Genomic DNA, 18,360 nt, shown 5'->3' with positions numbered 1-18,360 from the left:
AATAAGTGCTTTCATAGTGCATCTAATGTGATCAATATTTCAAATTTACCTAAGTATATACTTTGCATTATTAAGCAATAGGGATGTAACGATTCACTCAAGTCATGATTCGATTCGATTAATGATTTTTTTTTTAACAAAATGAGATTTAAGACAAATTATAAATTAAATGTGTCCTTTTATTATTGCTTGGACAAAATGCTGCACGTTTTCTTGTGAAATTGAAATATAACACTATACTAATATAGCACTTGTATATTATTGCTCTTTTGTTGGTCTTGTTTGCTTCTATTGTCCTCATTTGTAAGTCGCTTTGGATAAAAGCATCTGCTAAATGACAAAATTTAAATATAATGTAAATGTAAATAAAAAAACTAAATTGGAATGTTAAAACAAGCCCCAAATCAAATAAATAAGTAACAGAAATAAAATAAATATCTTCATATAAACAAAATAAGGCTTTGTCTGTGTTCTTTCCATTTAAAATGAGAGGCAACTGCTGCATTTTAATCATGATCCAAACAAAGATGCTGCATACATGCAACATGAGCAGTTTTTAATCTATTAATTAGATTGTATAATTTAGGAATCTGAAGCAAAAACAGAATGGTTTGACTTCAGTTTTGTGAAACTATACATAGAAATATCTGCATGAAACAAACAGCAGACGAGCTGAACGAGACGGAGGTGGAGCTTAAAGCGTTTCCTTGGTTACCGCTGTAAACAAAGCACTTATGAACACTGAAGCAGGTGGAGCTTAAAGCGTTTCCTTGGTTACAGCTGTAAACAAAGCACTTATGAACACTGAAGCAGGTGGAGCTTAAAGCGTTTCCTTGGTTACCGCTGTAAACAAAGCACTTATGAACACTGGAGCTCAGGTGGAGCTTAAAATATCTTATTCCTTGGTTACAGCTGTAAACAAAGCACTTATGAACACTGCAGCAGGTGGAGCTTAAGGCGTTTCCTTGGTTACCGCTGTAAACAAAGCACTTATGAACACTGCAGCAGGTGGAGCTTAAGGGGTTTCCTTGGTTACCGCTGTAAACAAAGCACTTATGAACACTGCAGCAGGTGGAGCTTAAGGCGTTTCCTTGGTTACCGCCAAAGAGTATAGAAGACCAAGAGGCGAAACTCTGTTGTGTTATGGGTAACAGTCTGTAGATGGCGCTGCGGAGGCGCGGCCGCCATTATGGACTGAAAGCTGCTGAAATCGTTAGCGCCAGTTTGCTATAATTTTGTATAGAAATCTATACAAAACTTGAACTGGCTAGTAGTACACTAGTTTCCGAAAGATGGTCAGAGTTCTTTTTTGTTCATGTGTGCATTTGCTAGATTATACACTTTTTTTGACTAATGCTTCCATTCTATGTCAATGCCTCTTCTCTCACAAAAAGAAAAAAAATACAAACTTCTCATACACAAATGCACACACAATAGATGGTGGTGTCTGATTAATTACTGAGATCTTATGGCACCACTTCCATTTTAGTACTGTTTATAGTTCATGTGTGCACTTGCTAGAATGCACATCTTTTTTTTGTACCTTTCCGTCAGTAATAGGACATTCACAGATTGTTTTTGTTCTTGCAATTGAAACGTTCACTGTGTGCACTTTCACTGAAGATGTGCAAAAAACAAGTTGTTAATATTTTTGTGAAATTCTATGTAAAAGATGAACTGTCTTTAGAAATGCTCATTTATTTTATTTTATTTATTTATTATTTTTCCAAATCATATATATTGGTGATGTTCACTAATGTCAAAATCGACATTTGAATAAATCTTATTACTGTGTGTCTGCCTATATATATTATTTCATGAATTTCTGTTATTCATATGAACAAGGAAAATGCATAATAGAACATAAATATTGATTGATTAAAGGTTTGCAGTAATGTTATAATTGTATCTTTTGCAAACCGTAAGTGGTAGGCTAATGAAGCCGATTCGCTGGGGGTCATACCCTACGAAAAAAGTACTATAGGAATCTTATAGTATTTTGGGACAAAATATTGTAGTAATCTTATAGGAATAAAGGCCTATAGTAATTTGGGACATACTACAGAAGTACGATAAGACTACTATAGAAATACTATAGCAGCTAAAAAATATTATATTGGTATTACAGAACATCACAGAAGTATGTTATGTTCTGTAATACTGTATAATATCCTAGAGCCGCTATAGTATTTCTATAGTAGTCTTATAGTACTTCTATAGTAATATTTTGTCCCAAAATACTATTTTCCTAAGGGTAATTAGGCCATGCATAACCGACACATAGACGTATATTTTCTGTCATTTAACGTCGGTCATCCTCATTAATGTATTTTAAATTTTCATATTTAGATATGACGGCCAAAAAAAATTAAGTTATGTTCAGTTTTGTTTTTGTTATGTAAAAATTTTTTCAGTGCCACTGACTCCCATTATTTCTCGGCGTTTTGCTTCAGTTTTCAGTCCATAATGGCGGCCGCGCCGTCACGTCATGGGGGCAACTGTTGCTATGGAGCGTTCTATTGAGTTTCGCCTCTTGGCTTCTATACTCTTTGTTACCGCTGTAAACAAAGCACTTATGAACACTGCAGCAGGTGGAGCTTAAAGCGTTTCCTTGGTTACCGCTGTAAACAAAGCACTTATGAACACTGCAGCAGGTGGAGCTTAAAGCGTTTCCTTGGTTACCGCTGTAAACAAAGCACTTATGAACACTGCAGCAGGTGGAGCTTAAAGCGTTTCCTTGGTTACCGCTGTAAACAAAGCACTTATGAACACTGCAGCAGGTGGAGCTTAAAGCGTTTCCTTGGTTACCGCTGTAAACAAAGCAGCGCTGCACTTATGAACTTTAATATGCTTCATACAGAGACAAGATGAAAAGAAAAAAACACCATCTATACTTTTCTAAAGATAGTAAGTTCCCCTCAGACATGCATTCAATTAAAGTCCTAACCCTAAATGAATCGTGATGTGTTTAGCATCTCAACCGATTTGAATCATCACATATTTGATTTAATCGTTACATCCCTATTGAGTAGTTTGCTGAAGTGTGACAGTGATATGGATGCTGATGCCTAGCTGTGTTTGCGTCTGATGTCTCACCAGCGGCTCCAGGTGCGGCACACACGCATGCAGACACACAGCTGCCGCTGATTGAGATGCTGGAAGACGCGGAGCCAGACCTCCCTCGGCAGCACGTGAGACGCGCCGCTGTCCAGCGGCAGGCAGTGTGGCTCGGGGCAGGCCGGCGGCGGTCGCACCAGGTGCCGCTCCATCTGCAGGGGCCGCGGCGGCGAGGGCACGGCCACAGCGCTCCTCTTGACCAGCTGCGAGCGCGACTGCTGCGAGCGATGCGGAGCCAGAGAGACGCCGACCGGGTTACAGGTGGCAGTGTTGCCGTTCGCAGCACCAGAGCCGGCTGTTGCTGTACCTGCGCTCTTGTTTGAGGGAATGTTCTGCCGGCTTCCTCCTCGGATTTTGCTCCCACGAACAGCCTTTCCGGCGGCGTGCCGGTGATTGGTTACAGTACTGCTGTTGGAGTTCTCCTTCTCTTGCACCTCTCTGCCAGTCACCCGCGTGCGGCCGTTACGCGCGTCCTGTCCGTTAGTGCGCTTGGATGAGGACAGGCCTTCGGGTCCCGCCAAGTGTCCGTGTCCGAAGGGCGGCAGCTGCGTAGCTGACAGCGGTGAGGATGGGTGACCCCGATCCTCATCGTCATCTGCTTCAGTGTCCACGGCCGCTCTGCGCAGCCTGCTACTCGCGTCTCCTCTGCGGCGCTGCGGCTCGTCCACGCTGTCCTGCTCATGTTCTGCTGCTACGCTCTCACCATCTGAATCCTCACTGGCACTGAAGCCCAGCTCGGCCAGACGCCGGCTCCGCTCTCGCTCGCGGACGCTGCTGTTGCCGTATCCGGCCGCTGGAGAGGAAGCTTCTGAGGCGGCGACAGGAGACGGTGAGTCTGAGTCCGACTCCGAGTCGCTTTCGGAGCTGGAGGAGGACGAGGAGCTGGAGTCCCGCACTCGCTCCAGAAGCTGACACATGCGTTTGAAGCGCTCGAGCTTCTCGCGGTGATGCGAGCGCTGGTCCTGGCTCAGGGTCGAGGGCTGCGCCGCGCCCGAGCCTCCAGCAGAGCTGTGTCCACCAGCCAGCGAAGAGTTGGGCCCGTTCGCTTCAGAAGAATCCGAGGAGTTCGGTTTGGCTTTCTGCTGAAGATGTTAAACAGACAAGATTACAGCTCACAACTGTGCATGTCATGTCAACAATAAGACTAAAGACTTCAAGAGTCGTACCTTCTTCAGGTGTTTATCACGGGCACCTTTGATCTGTTGGGGACAAACAGAAAGACACACGTGTTCAAACAGGACCCGAGTGATCATGCATGTTTGTAAGGGGCACGTTTTATATGTTGGGGAGAGTGATAATGAATGATTTTTTGTGATGTGACTTCCTGCTAAACTCAGGAGTTTAAAAACACGTGTCTTTCTGTGGCCAAAAAACATTAAAACAGCATCACAATACACAGTGGCAGAGAAATTTCTGTTTCAAAACACATTTCTTTAACCTGTTTTAAAACTGAATGTAGCCTTCTATGCAATAATGGAGACCTTTTTGGTGACTAGTAGGGCTGGGCGATATGTCAAAAATATCTTATCGATAATTGCCTCTTATAGCCCCGTTAATATCATCTTCTTAAAAGCCCCGCCTCCACCACCAACATTGCCAAAAAGTTTGGTTTTACTTTTCTTACTTTGTGCTAAAACTAACAGAAAACATTAGCTCTGCTGTCATGCTGGTGTTGCTAATAATTTCCACTCTGTTCTTATCAAATTTGTGTTTGAAATGAATTTAGTTTTGTGAGGAGAACTGTTGAGGAAATATAATAAAACCCAATTATAAGTTCATCGTGGAGAAGTTAGACATTCTGGTGGTGATTGTAATAATGATAAATGCATGTTGATATCATATAATAATGTCTTGAATAAAATATGCCTATTTTCCGATGTTTCTCTTTCTTTTTGGCCTGTGTAGACACATTTCATGATGGTAAGTTTAGTTTCCTTAATTATAACAATTCAGGCTCCAAACAAACAAAATAAAAAAAAACGAGTAAGGAGCCATTGGCTCCTATGAGAAAAAAACTTGGTGTGTGTGGATATATCCTAATATATTTATATATATATTTATTAGGCTATTACATACTATTATATTTAAAGCACAATGACAATGGCGTGAAGCGTTTTTGACATAAGTTAATTGTGTGTGTACATATAGCCTAAGCAACTCTGTATTTCCGTGTTGTCTGAAACACGTCTCTATTTGCTTGTGCGCGCTTTGATTGTGTGCGAGAACAGTGCGTGAGTATCGCATTGAGCTCTCTTTTGTTTCTTATTCTTGTGGTTTAAAATAGCTTGAACATGTAAATTGGCAAATTAATCTGCGAATCACGTGAGTGCCGAACAGTATAGGGTCTCATCTGTACGTATCACGGATCAGCTGCGATCCGTTTAACCCCTAATATACATCAGAGCAGAAAAGAGCTTTCTTTTACTTATTGAACATGAAGTCCTCAAATTGCTACTCCATATCAATCGCAGACAACGAAAATACTGAATAATAAGAACAATCATTATAAGAGTGTCATATCTATACACATTTTTCCCAGAACGTTCTTGTGACGGTAGCAGGTCTTCCACGGCGCAGTAGTGGGTCGCCACCCGGTGGCTGGGGACCTCTGCTTTAACCCTTGTGCATCAATTAAAAAAAAGTTACACATAGGTCCATAGTGGACAAAAAACATCCATGTTGAGTTAAGTTTGGTCTCATTTTAAAGAAGACCCATGGCAGATTATTGTTGAAGTAAAAGAAAACTAGTAAAAAAGTGAAACCCAAAAAAGTTATAGAGGTTTAAGAAAATGATTTATGAACAATATTTTATATAAAATGTATATTTTATGAAACGTGTTGAACTCTATACCCGCTAGAAAATCAAAGCCATGAATCCAAACAAGTTGTGCTCCAAATTTGAAGTTGATATCTCAAAAACTGAGCTTTCAGTAAGATTTTGTTTGGGCGCAGTACCAAATTTTCCCCATTAGATGGCAGAAAAACTCTGCTGATGCACACAGATTTGTTTTTCTCTCTAAAATATTACAAGAACACTCACATACAAACCACACTCTGACATCCATATCAACACACCCACACAATTATAACTGTGTTATTTATCAGTAATATTAGTGTTTGTATTAAGCTATGCATGAATACAGAATGCTGTATTGTTCATTATTGTTTATTTACAAAATCCTATTTGATTTATAAATATTAGTTTAGATTATAACCTATTTAGTTTAGATATTAGTTTAGATGTTATGTACTTTTTTATAGACTGCTGTTATTTTCATTGCATTGAATAAACAGCATTATTTTGCTCATCGCCCTCCTGTGGCCTCAGCCAAAAGTTTCATTAACACTTATTTAATCTGTATATAAAATATAAGAAAGGAGATATTTGTTTCAATTTTATTTTGTTATTTTGTTTTATTTGTTATGTTGTTTGTTAAGACTAAAATAAGTTGTTTGTCTTAATGAATTGGGTAAATTAAAAATACAGTGGTTAAATTGAAACCTTTTTTCTACTGCTCTCGGTTTAAGAAAGGTTATAAAAAAAGTCAATAATTATCGATACCGAACAATATTTATATTGTGATCATTTTTTTAGCTATATCCCCCAGCCATTTCATCTGCGAATCAAAGAGTCCAGTTCCACGCTGAAAAATAGCTCATATTATATACGAGTGACATGCCTGCCGTACATTATGATCCAAATACAGTTAAACTTATGCATTCACTTCCACCATATGAACCGGATCAATAGGCCAATGAGTACAAACTCAACAGAACTGCTCAAATAAATGTTAGTCAGCACACGTCCAGCTGTACTGTTGTGTTATCACTGCATCCGCAGACGGCCAAATCAGGAGCAAAGCTTGAGGTTTAGTGCTAGCTAGATGTTATTTAAGGGTATTCTATTTGTTAGGACACTGATATAACAACTGTTGTCATCAAGTAAGTTTCATTCATTGTCTTTCCCATTTAAACCAGTATAAAATTACCATTACTGTCCCTCAGAACCAGTAGTACATAAGTTAAAATATTCCCTCGCCTTGCTCATCTTCACAGTGGACATTTCTCTGAACCCACCCCTCCAGAGAGATATAAATATTTATATATATATAATCTTTAAGTGTAACATTAACATGACAGTAATTTGAACGTAGCCTTTGCCAAAAAGTATAGAGCACAACAGAACTAGTTAAACTAGTGTTTTGGGTGTGGACTAGCAGTGCTGTTTGAGGAGTAGCCTGATGATCTCGAGAGTGAACTCTGTCTGTGTTAGATCTGAATCACGAGCCAGCAGTGACCCGTGAAGCACTCGCCTTCTTTCTGGACCCGCTCTCCTGAGGAAGCTCCTTGTCCTTCCTGCGCTTGGCTCCGTCCGGCCGCGTCGAGTCGTCCAGAGACAGGCTCTTCTTCTTACTGGGAGGCGTCTCGTCCGTCAGCTTCCAGCGGCTCACCTCCCCGTTGTCCATGCGCCTCTTTCCTGAACCATCTCCTGGATCCTAAACATCAGACGGACCCTACATTAGTATGATGTTCATTACGCTGAAGGCCAAACACAGAACTGAACCAGTGATGAGTACAGGCCGTGACATCATCACGCTTAGGTCAAACGCTCCTGGTCTAGAAACGGATTACTATCAACACAGATACTGCTTATACGATATTATTATTATATTATTATCTCTCATTCTGCTCAACCACTGCACTGACGTGTGTGACCCAGAAATCTCTCAAGCCTGCTACAGCTGCACGCTTCACTCTACTAAAACACATGAACATGATTATTCACCAAGTGTTGTGTTCTTTCACATGCGTTCTGAACATGATTATTCACCAAGTGTTGTGTTCTTTCTACTTCCACACATTAATGGAGGCACTTTTGCTGGAAAGATGGCATCCCATGCTTAAACACAACAGTGTTTTGTGCCTTTCTACACATTCTTACTGATGCTTCTAATTCATAAAAATAGCTTCTAATGCTAAAATTCATAAGATAACATCATCTCCGTCTTCACATTTTTTACATTAAAGTGGAAATTAAAGTTTAATCAATTCATAAATGAATGGAGGCTTTCAGAGCCCTGTCCTGGGGCCAAGTGTTGTGTTCTTTCACATGCGTTCCGCACACACACACAGATTCAGAGCCCTGTCCTGGGGCCCGGCGCGCACACACAGATTCAGAGCCCTGTCCTGGGGCCCGGCCCACACACACACAGATTCAGAGCCCTGTCCTGGGGCCCGGCACACACACACAGATTCAGAGCCCTGTCCTGGGGCCCGGCGCGCACACAGATTCAGAGCCCTGTCCTGGGGCCCGGCACACACACACAGATTCAGAGTCCTGTCCTGGGGCCCGGCACACACACACAGATTCAGAGTCCTGTCCTGGGGCCCGGCACACATACAGATTCAGAGTCCTGTCCTGGGGCCCGGCGCACACACACAGATTCAGAGCCCTGTCCTGGGGCCCCGGCGCACACACACAGATTCAGAGCCCTGTCCTGGGGCCCGGCGCGCACACACAGATTCAGAGCCCTGTCCTGGGGCCCCGGCACACACACACAGATTCAGAGCCCTGTCCTGGGGCCCGGCACACACACAGATTCAGAGTCCTGTCCCCGGCGCGCACACAGATTCAGAGCCCTGTCCTGGGGCCCGGAAGTGTTGTGTTGTTTCAGATTCGTTCCCTGGGGCCCGGCGGGAACCCTGTCCTGGGGCCCGGCGCGCACACACAGATTCAGAGCCCTGTCCTGGGGCCCGGCACGCACACACAGATTCAGAGCCCTGTCCTGGGGCCCGGCACGCACACACAGATTCAGAGCCCTGTCCTGGGGCCCGGCACACACACACAGACATTGTGATGAGACTTAAGAACTAGTTTGAGCAACTAGCAGTTAGACAAGAGCTTATCAGTCTTACTTTTGTAACTGACTTTAAAAAGTTGTGAGCAGTCTTGAAGAAAACACATGAGGTGAGTAAGTTCTCAGACTAGTGTAAGAGGGTTTGTGTGCAGTCTTACCTTACTGGTCTTTCCTTCCTTGTGGCACTTTGGACATTCCCAGCAGTTTGGGATCTCATCATTAATAATGCCTTCAGACTTGCCCATCTGAGGAGAGACGGTTCATGGTGTTATCAGACGCGCTGGCTTCGATCGTCTTTGACTCTGAAAGTGTGTGGCACTAACCTTGAGGCAGCTGGGGTGGATGATCTCGTTACAGATGGTGCACTCCATGAGCGAGAGGCTGAACTTCTCCTCCTCCGACTCCACCGTGTCCTCCTTCCCTGCTTCACCGCATGTGAAACACACGGCTGTGTGCGGCAGCACCGGCTGAGGAGAGCAGGAGAGTCAGTGAAGCTAGCAGCAGACGCTCTAACCCTAAACACTGAGCTGCAGCACCCTCCTTCACTCAGATCCTCGCCGCCTGCACAGTCTAAATACTCACCTGCTCAAATGCTTTCGAACCACAGCAAATGATCTCCTGGTACAGTATTACAGTAACAGACTGTGAGGAAACATCTATATGATGAAGGGAAAGTGTCTGATAGTGTGCAGTGTGAGGATGTGACAGACGGGTGCAGACTCTCACCGCAGTGCACTGCCGGAGCAGACAGGACTGCTTCATCCGGCCCGGCCCACCGAACTTCTTCATGTCCTTGCAGAAGTGGCACTCTCCGCACTCGGTCCGCAGACAGGCCTGACAGCGCCGGCACCGTGTCCGCCGCCGCCGCGCGCCCCCCAGCACCTTACTGCCAGACATCCCCTCTGCATTCAACTGAGAACAACACGACACACAGCGTGTTCAGCTCACGCACCGCTCTCTTCTTTTCACTGTCTGGAAGATCGAACTGTTGGAGTTGCTCTTTTATAAACACAAAAAGATAACCACACACTAAACAAATGCATACACATATTATACATATATTTAGGGCTGTCAGAGCTATTAATCACATCCACAGTACAAGTTTGTGTTAACGTAATATACGTGTGTGACCTGTGTATGTTTATACAGTACATACATGTTTATAATTCAGATATACACTACCGGTCAAGAGTTTGGGATCAGGTAGATTTGTAATGATCAAAAATACAGAAAAAAAAACAGTAATCTTGCAAAATGTTATTACAGTATAAAATAATGGTTTCTGTTTTAATATCCTTTAAAATGTAATGTATTTCTGTGATGCGCAGCTGTATTTCCAGCATCATAACTCCAGTATAAAGTGTCACATGATCTTCAGAAATCATTCTAATATGATGATTTATTATTAGAAGTATCAATGTTGTGCTGCTAAACATATATATATATATATTTGGTAACTGTGATAATATTTTCAGGATTCTTTGATGAATAAAAAGTTAAAAAGAACAGCATTTATTTTAAAAATATAAATCTTTTCTAACAATATAAATCTTTGCTATCACTTCCTAAGAATTTAACACATCCTTGCTGAAATAAATTAGATTTTAATGTATATTAAAATAGAGAAACGTTATTTTACATCATAATAATATTTCTCAACATTAATTTTTTTCCTGTATTTTTGATCAAATAAACGCAGCGTTGATGATCATAAGAGACTGTGTAGTGTGTACGGTCAGGACTGTGCTGATGTGATCCTGCACTCAGAGTCTGTGAGCAGCTGCAGCAGGAGCTGGATGAGTCTGAATTCAGCATCAGCACACAGGTGCAGCTGCAGGAGCTGAGAGAGTGCTGCGCGAGGGTCACACCCCACACACGGTCAGGTGTGGGCCTAGCATCACACTACAGCAGGATCCAGAGAGATTGAGTGCGGGATCTACAGCTAACTCAGCTGCACGGGCACAGAAGCAGCCCAGACTGTGTGCATCTGATCTGAAGCCCGAGCAGCGGAAGCGCCGCAGAGCCGCCGGAAGCAGCAGCTAGCATGGGTTAGCAGGTTCAGCAGCACTAGCTCAGCTTCAGTCGCACACAGTCACAGACACACGACTCACCTGCTCGTGTGGAGGCGCATACTCCCTGATCGAGCATCAGATTGATGTTTCCTTGCGACAGATGCACACAATGAGAGCGAGCACGCGCGCTTCCGTGTGTCTCCGCTTAGCTCTGCTGCTCTGATCACAGGTTCACATGAGTGACTCGTTTAAACACCGATGACCGAGACCCCACGAGCTCTTCTGAGACCCAGAGGCCCGGGGTCCCGGCGCGTGTGAGTCCACTGAGAGAGAGAACAGCGCACACGGGCGAGCGACTCTTTTGTTCGCTCTTCCTATTGTGCTCTTCTGCTGCGCGTGAATGAATATAACATCCGTCTGCTACTGTCCCAGAGCAGCGCGCGCGTCTCCTGACGACATCGCACTCCGACCCTGCTCGCGACGATCAAATAAATAAATAAATATGGTAAATAAAAAATATGGAGAGTCAAAAAAAAAAACACGAAAGCTCCTCCCGGTCTGTTCGTCACGGCCGAAAGGCATCGTGGGAAATGTGGTCCATTTGTGCCCTACCCAAAACACTCCCGTCATTTATTATATTACTGATCTTATTTTACAGCACAATGCTTCAGATTTCATATCAGTAAAATAAAAAAATAAATAATAATAATAGTGTTTTTAAATCCATAGCTACAACAAGAATGATAATGAATAATGACGATAGAACCAGGCTAAGGTGGTTTGTGTGGTTTGAGCTGGTCTAGAATGAGTCTGAGTGTGAACAGAGTCAGAAGTGTGACACACACACACACACACACACAGAGCTGCAGGACACCTCGCGCCTCGCTCAGATTAACTCTCCTCGGCGCTGTCAGGCTTCGGCTGGGGCTCAGCACACAACAGACTGAAGATGATCAAGCTTTTCTCTCTGAAGCAGCAGAAGAAGGACGAGGAGTCCGCGGGAGGAGCGCGAGCCGGAGCCGGCGGGAAGAAGGCGAGCGCGGCCCAGCTGCGGATACAGAAGGGTACGAGAACCAAACAGCCCCGCAGAGACCTTCACTTATCACACACACACACACACACACACAAGCTGCGGATACAGAGGGGTAGGTCCAGCGCAGCTCGCTCGCGCTTGCGGTCCGGATCGTTTAAACACAGTTTCCTCACGCTGTCCAGCGACATTAGCATTAGCATTAGCCACCGCGCTAACACGAAGCGCACTCTCCAGTCGCTCTGCGCGGTTTTATCATAGTTTACTCGGTGTGTGGACACTTCAGAGGCGTCCCAGAGAGTGAAGCTCGTGTGTGAAGTCACCGAGCTCGACAGAGACTTTCGGTCTCCGCCAGAACAGGCTCGGTCTCGGTCACAACACTGCGGCCTGCTCCGCTAGCCTCACCCCGAGCCTCGGCCTGTCTGACTGCACACACTCCACAGACACCTCCGTGCTTTTACTGTACTACAGGTGTAGGAACCGTGTGTTTTTGGAGTATAGATTACCATTTGTATAAGCACAGTTTGACTACCAAACCCTAGTTAAACTATGGCTAGTGTAGCACTGTGGTAAATCTGTGCTTTAACATCCGTGGCTAGTTTTCATGATCGCCGTCATAAACCACACAAACAATAAAAGTTTGAACCGGATGACCTTTCGTTTATCTGCCCTCCCTTCAAACCTCATTCCTCTGCTCAAAAGAAGCACATTACAGTCTGTCGGACACGCATCCATGTGAAGGGGGTGTTTTTCTTTATATGATCGACGGGTTTCATTTAGGCTTTTATTCAGCAGAAGTTCAGTGCTGTGACTGTATCTTCAGAGGACTTGGATTCATGTGCACTACTCTCTCTTCGTCTGGAGGGTGATCTCTGGGACGCTGGGGCTGAACGGTCAGCTCTGATGATGATGATGATCTCAAAGAATCACGGCTTCCTTTACAATCTGTTAGTTACATGTGAAGATCACGTTTTAGTTTTAAGAAGGCGTTGCGTTAGTAATGAGCCTCCACAAGCGTTCACGGCTGCGGTTGCCAGATGTCCAGACCTTGAATCCCTCTTTAAGTCAATGCATTTAAAGACATCTCCTGAAAAGGCCTTACAGCATCTTCATCTGTGTTTTGTCCCATGCTTCTCGTCATTTCACACAGACGGTGTGTATAAGTCATGCCAACGAGCAGCCTGTGATCGCACACTAGGCCTGCGTGATTAATCAGAAACTAAATCAACAATATGTGCTGGCGTGATGATCAAAACACAGGCTGCCAATTCATGAATTAAACAGATGCACTGTGTGTGATTTGTGCTGAGACCAGAAAAGTGGCAGGATTGTGCAGACTCACGAAACGGTCTGTGCTTTAATCACATTCACAGTTTTTATCAGAATACATTGCAGCGAGACTTATCCTCAAATCTTGCAGCACTACCACAAACAAAGCAGCACATGCTTCACATTTTGAATGTGAATCGTTGATCAGTTGGTCTTCACTTTCTTCACTCTAGATGGCCATAGATTAATAAAAAATGTTGAAGATGCTGTATGTCATTCTGGTCTGTACTAAAGCATAAAAACACCATGATATGTGTGCAAGTTCACATAGCTCTGAAAACAACAGCTTTGTAGTGTGCGTTCAGTGTCAGAACGTCTGTTGTTGTTTTGGTCTGTGACTCCGCCCACTGCCAGTTCAGCCAATAGCATTTCAGCACCCCGGGTTGCCAGTTGGTGGAAAACACAGCGCACTGGAGGAAAAGCAGCTAATGAACCGGTCAGAGATCACAGATTCTACCTAAAGATCCATTGATAAACAATCTGTCCAGTGTTCTGAGTTTGGAGTGCCGCACTGCACCTTTGATGATCGTCTGGAAAGACGCTTATTGAAACACTCATCTGTAGCAGCGGCTGAGAGCCACCAATGTTACACAATACTTAAATCTCTTAAATAATGTATCAATCCAAACTGGTATACACAGTGTTGTTAAAATGTGCTGGAAATATTAAAAAAGTACTGATACACACACACTGAAATAATTTAACCAAGTTTTATGACAAAGGCAACAAAAAAAATTAGCAGCACTATGCACTTTTTATTTGCCTAAAGTTTTGTTATTTTGTGATGTCATGGCCAGATTTTAAACTAACAAAAATATTCATGATATGTTATTTACTTGTTTTTTATTGATATGTACATAAAGTTTTGACCATTTTTAAAAATAAAAAATTATATAACACATCAGCCTTTAATTTTTTTTTTTTTTTTTTTTTTTTAATAAAAGGATAAGTCAGAATGATAAATTAAGTTTTATCTGCTCCATAAACAGTTCTTCATAAGCTAATGTGCATTCTAAAAATCTCAACACTTCTGATAACAAGGTCGGCTATTTTCCATCAAAAGGTTAATAACAAAAAGATTTTGCATTGGTCTTTTCAAGAATATGGAAACGAATGAATTTGTATAATCCACAGTGTGACAGCAGAGGGCGTTTACTGCAGAACAGAGCTGTTTCCACGGTAACCTCTTAAAAAAGCTGTGCTGGGATTATGTGCTTTATTACGCTCCCTCGAGGTCAAACTTTTGCGAAGACATTCCCTGTTAGAGATCATATATCTTCCCTATAATTCTCTCAGCAGAGAGTCATTTTTTTACACGAAACTTAAAGCTGACTGTATTTTACTGTGAGTTTTTCAAATCGCTATAATCAAATACGGGTTTAATGATAATTAAAAAACATAATGGGATGATTGAAATAGCCTCACTCAGCAGTAGTCTGGTTCCCTCATGTGCGAGCCCCATGTCTGGTCCAGCTCCCTCGGGTCAGGCTGCGAGCCCCTGATCTTTAGTGTGACCGTTATGGTTTTACTAGGGCCGGCTCATTTTATTGTGAAGACCATCGGGCTTATAAGAAGTGTGTGCAGGAACGGTTCAGATTGAACAGATGATGCAAACAAAAACACAGTGAGTCAGTGTGAAAGCTAAAGTAATGCAGGTGTTGTTTCTCTGTGACAGACATCAATGAGCTGAACCTGCCGAAGACGTGTGAGATCGTGTTCCCCGACCAGGACGACCTGCTCAACTTCAAGCTCATCATCTCCCCGGACGAGGTCTGCTCTTGAGTGATCCGTGCAGTGTTTGTCTGTGTCTACATCGCTGGAGCATTGATCATCCCTCTGTTGTTCTTTTGCAGGGTTTCTATAAAGGAGGGAAGTTTGTCTTCAGTTTTAAGGTAAACAGCAGCCGGTGGATTACTGTAGAAATGTACCGATTACTCATGTTCTCTGTTTTAGGTGTGTTTGTGTGTAAAAATCACATTCATTAAAGCACACAAAATAAAAGCCAGGATCAGAAAGGGATTCATTTGATCATTTAATATCTTTGATAGTGTTTTCACACGTTCTGAAGCGAGAGTTAGAGTGATGTAATATTATACAACACAGAACAGTTGATCTAGTGAGCACTGAAGTGTGCAGGTTTGTGTTGCTGTCAGCGTCCTCAGGTTTGTTTGGAGGAGCGCTTCAGCACTTCATGTTCAGAAATGTAGTTTTCCCAGCAGTGGTTTGTCTGGACCCTGCGCTCAGATCAGCTCCAGCGTGGTCACACATCTTCTAGAGAAATCATCAGCAGTGTTGTGACCCATCGAAACTGATGTTGAGTGGTGTAGTTTTTTCTTGAAAGCCTGTGAGGTGATCGCTGGACAGTGACTCGAGGTCAGGTGTTCTTTGTTTTTGTTGTTTTTCTTTCAGGTGGGACAGGGATACCCTCACGACCCTCCGAAGGTAAAATGTGAAACCATGGTCTATCACCCCAACATTGACCTCGAAGGCAACGTCTGTCTAAACATCTTGAGGTATCACGTGCACTCTTACAGTTATTCCTCTGTTCATCATCATACAGCAGCTAGAGCTCGCTCTCATCTCATCGTATCTGATCTTTCAGAGAAGACTGGAAGCCAGTGTTGACGATTAACTCCATCATATACGGACTGCAGTATCTGTTCCTGGTAAGTTTAGATCCCCGAAGAGTGTTCACATTGTCTGAGCAGACTTAAATCGTCAGGAATCTGGTCTGTGCTCGCTGCTCCCATGTGTCCCTCCCGCAGGAGCCCAACCCCGAGGACCCCCTGAACAAGGAGGCGGCGGAGGTGCTGCAGACCAACCGGCGGCTCTTCGAGCAGAACGTCCAGCGCTCGCTGCGCGGCGGATACGTGGGCGCCACCTACTTCGAGCGCTGTCTCAAATAGTCCTCGCCGCCGGCCCTCACATCCCAGAATGCATTTATCGTTTACATGCGCTGAGACGCACTGACCGACACACTGACCGCACACAGGACGGGGAGGGGCTGGAGGAGCGGGGGGTTCTTGAGGAAGGGCCGGTCAGTGATTGTTGCTCAGAGGATTCAGCCGTATTTCGCCACTATGCTGGTACCCACTGTTTATTTTTGCTGAGATTCACATGCTAACTTATCCTCCCACTCACAGAGAGCGAGACGGCAGACACATCAGATCAGTACACTTCAGGACTGAGTTCGTTTGGGCTTCGGCGAACCTGCCTCGAGTCGCACGTATTCAACTAGTCACTCATTTTTACGTTTGCAAAAAAAGAATCGCCTTCGACCAATTCTGACCGACCAGTGCTGACAAATTGATCCCCGCTGAAGCTAGAGAGCGGCTGACCCGAGGTCCACCGGGTCCGTCTGCTAATTGGGCTGTTGTGAGCTTGGGAGACGTACCGTGTTTTGCTATAGTTTTCCTGGTTGGGAACGGGTGGGATGGGATTTCCCTGAGGAGGATCGACGCAGGGTTAGGAAGGGTGTTACTATGTTACTATTCTGTTGTGTATATTGAAAAATCCCAGTTGTTGATGATGACTGCAATATGAATTATGTTAAATAAAATATTGACTTGAATGCCTACATTTTAAGATTAGTGTAAACTACAACAGCAGATTGTCTTTAAAGAAACAGCAACAATAAAATGTTTTATCTGACCTGGACGCTGTGTTTAACCCCTGCAGTCCACACAGAACATCTCCGCCATGAGAGCAAAGCCTTCGATTTCTTTCAGTTTAAACACGTTACTGCTGTCAGAGCAGCTCAGGATGTGACGGCAGAAAGAGGGACGTGTGACATCACACACACCAGCCCTATGAGAGTCGAATAATCCACAGCTAGAAGCAGTCACCTGCATTAACCTCCTCTCAGATGCCACTAGATAGCTACCATACAAACATCTGAACACTCTGTGAACTGTCTTAGATTGTATTAATCCACAAATTTAAGCAGTGGCCTTCATTACACACTGAATTGCTTTCCTGAGAACTAAACGAGTTGATTTATGCTTCATTTTGAGGAATATTACCTTTGCTTCACTACATTTCAAAGCATAATAGTTAACTTCTCACCATTTCTACATTGTTTAGAGCTGACAGAGATGATTCTCTGAATAGATGTAGTGAGTGGTGTGTGATTTGGACGGGTCTGACTGCAGCATGTGAATGATTCAGACGGAGCGAGTCTCAAGTGTGCTCCTGATGATTGTGTCCCGGACGGCAGTGGAGTCCACAGGACGGTGCTCTCTCTCTGTGGTCACGTGACGGTCACAGGGCCACTAAACCCTGGCCATCATACAGCTGCAGCGCTTCTGGAGAAGAACAGGCACATGAGCACCCTTAAAAGTTCAAAAACATGTCTGTGTTATTTTTCCATCCCACTTCCTGCTTCTGGTGTTTTAAACGTGCTCTGTGTGAACGGCCCTCACTGTCATTAAACACACAGAGGAGCACAAGCTGTATTCTATCCACACACGTGCTCATTCACTAGATGATTCGTCTCACCGGTGTGTGTGTGTGTGTGTGTGTGTGTGTTCACTGTGTGTGTGTGTGTTCACTGTGTGTGTGTTGTGTGTGTGTGTGTGTGTGTGTGTGTGTGTTCACTGTGTGTGTGCTGTGTGTATGTGTGTGTTCACGTGTGTGTGTGTATGTGTGTGTTCACGTGTGCGTGTGTGTTCACATGTGTGTGTGTGTGTGTGTGTGTGTGTGTGTGTGTGTGTGTGTGTGTTCACGGTGTGTGTGTGTGTTCACTGTGGTGTGTGTGTGTGTGTGTGTGTGTGTGTGTGTTTTGGGTGTGTGTGTGTGTGTGTGTGTGTGTGTTCACGGTGTGTGTGTGTTTGTTTTTTTTTGTGTGTGTGTGTTTGTGTTTGTGTGGTGTGTGTGTCTTCACAGTGTGTGTGTGTGTGTGTGTGTGTGTGTGTGTGTTCACGGTGTGTGTGTGTGTGTGTGTTCACGGTGTGAGTGTGTGTGTGTGTTCACGGTGTGTGTGTGTGTGTGTGTGTGTTCACTGTGTGTGTGTGTG

At 43.9% G+C, this 18,360-nt stretch overlaps 2 protein-coding genes across 5 annotated transcripts in view; one reads left to right on the top strand and one right to left on the bottom strand.

Annotated features, from left to right (window-relative positions):
* LOC109088643 (F-box/LRR-repeat protein 19-like) overlaps positions 1 to 12,719 on the bottom strand; it is a 20,444-nt gene extending 7,725 nt beyond the window's left edge. Inside the window, exons 1-7 of one of the 4 annotated variants that reach the window (XM_042776114.1) lie at positions 12,672 to 12,719; positions 9,702 to 9,887; positions 9,299 to 9,442; positions 9,134 to 9,220; positions 7,431 to 7,613; positions 4,284 to 4,316; positions 3,097 to 4,199 (exon numbers count right to left, since the gene is read on the bottom strand). In XM_042776114.1, coding sequence (XP_042632048.1) covers positions 3,097 to 4,199; positions 4,284 to 4,316; positions 7,431 to 7,613; positions 9,134 to 9,220; positions 9,299 to 9,442; positions 9,702 to 9,887; positions 12,672 to 12,704 — 1,769 coding nt within the window. In that variant the 5' untranslated portion in view covers positions 12,705 to 12,719. Of the gene's footprint in view, positions 1 to 3,096; positions 4,200 to 4,283; positions 4,317 to 7,430; positions 7,614 to 9,133; positions 9,221 to 9,298; positions 9,443 to 9,701; positions 9,975 to 11,086; positions 11,642 to 12,671 lie in introns of those variants that run through there. The other 3 variants (XM_042776115.1, XM_042776118.1, XM_042776116.1) reach the window with 3 other exon arrangements.
* On the top strand, positions 11,788 to 16,997 carry LOC109088654 (NEDD8-conjugating enzyme Ubc12). The gene is made up of 6 exons (XM_019102814.2): positions 11,788 to 12,051; positions 15,022 to 15,116; positions 15,200 to 15,238; positions 15,756 to 15,859; positions 15,949 to 16,012; positions 16,112 to 16,997. Exons 1-6 carry the CDS (start codon positions 11,937 to 11,939, stop codon positions 16,250 to 16,252), a joined length of 558 nt encoding a protein of 185 aa, XP_018958359.1. The 5' UTR covers positions 11,788 to 11,936; the 3' UTR covers positions 16,253 to 16,997.
* Positions 16,998 to 18,360: the final 1,363 nt, after the last annotated feature.

The sequence above is a fragment of the Cyprinus carpio genome, chromosome A19, assembly GCF_018340385.1.
Source record: "Cyprinus carpio isolate SPL01 chromosome A19, ASM1834038v1, whole genome shotgun sequence".
Lineage (NCBI taxonomy): Eukaryota > Metazoa > Chordata > Actinopteri > Cypriniformes > Cyprinidae > Cyprinus > Cyprinus carpio.
The sequence above is the reverse complement of the archived record's forward strand: the minus strand, read 5'-3'. Positions and strand labels throughout refer to the sequence as shown.

Coding starts and splice junctions, on each gene's coding strand:
- LOC109088654 (XM_019102814.2), top strand. CDS start 11,937: ATGATCAAGCTTTTCTCTCTGAAGCAGCAGAAGAAGGACGAGGAGTCC. Junction 12,052..15,021: donor CCAGCTGCGGATACAGAAGG/GTACGAGAACCA, acceptor TCTCTGTGACAG/ACATCAATGAGCTGAACCTG. Junction 15,117..15,199: donor TCATCATCTCCCCGGACGAG/GTCTGCTCTTGA, acceptor GTTCTTTTGCAG/GGTTTCTATAAAGGAGGGAA.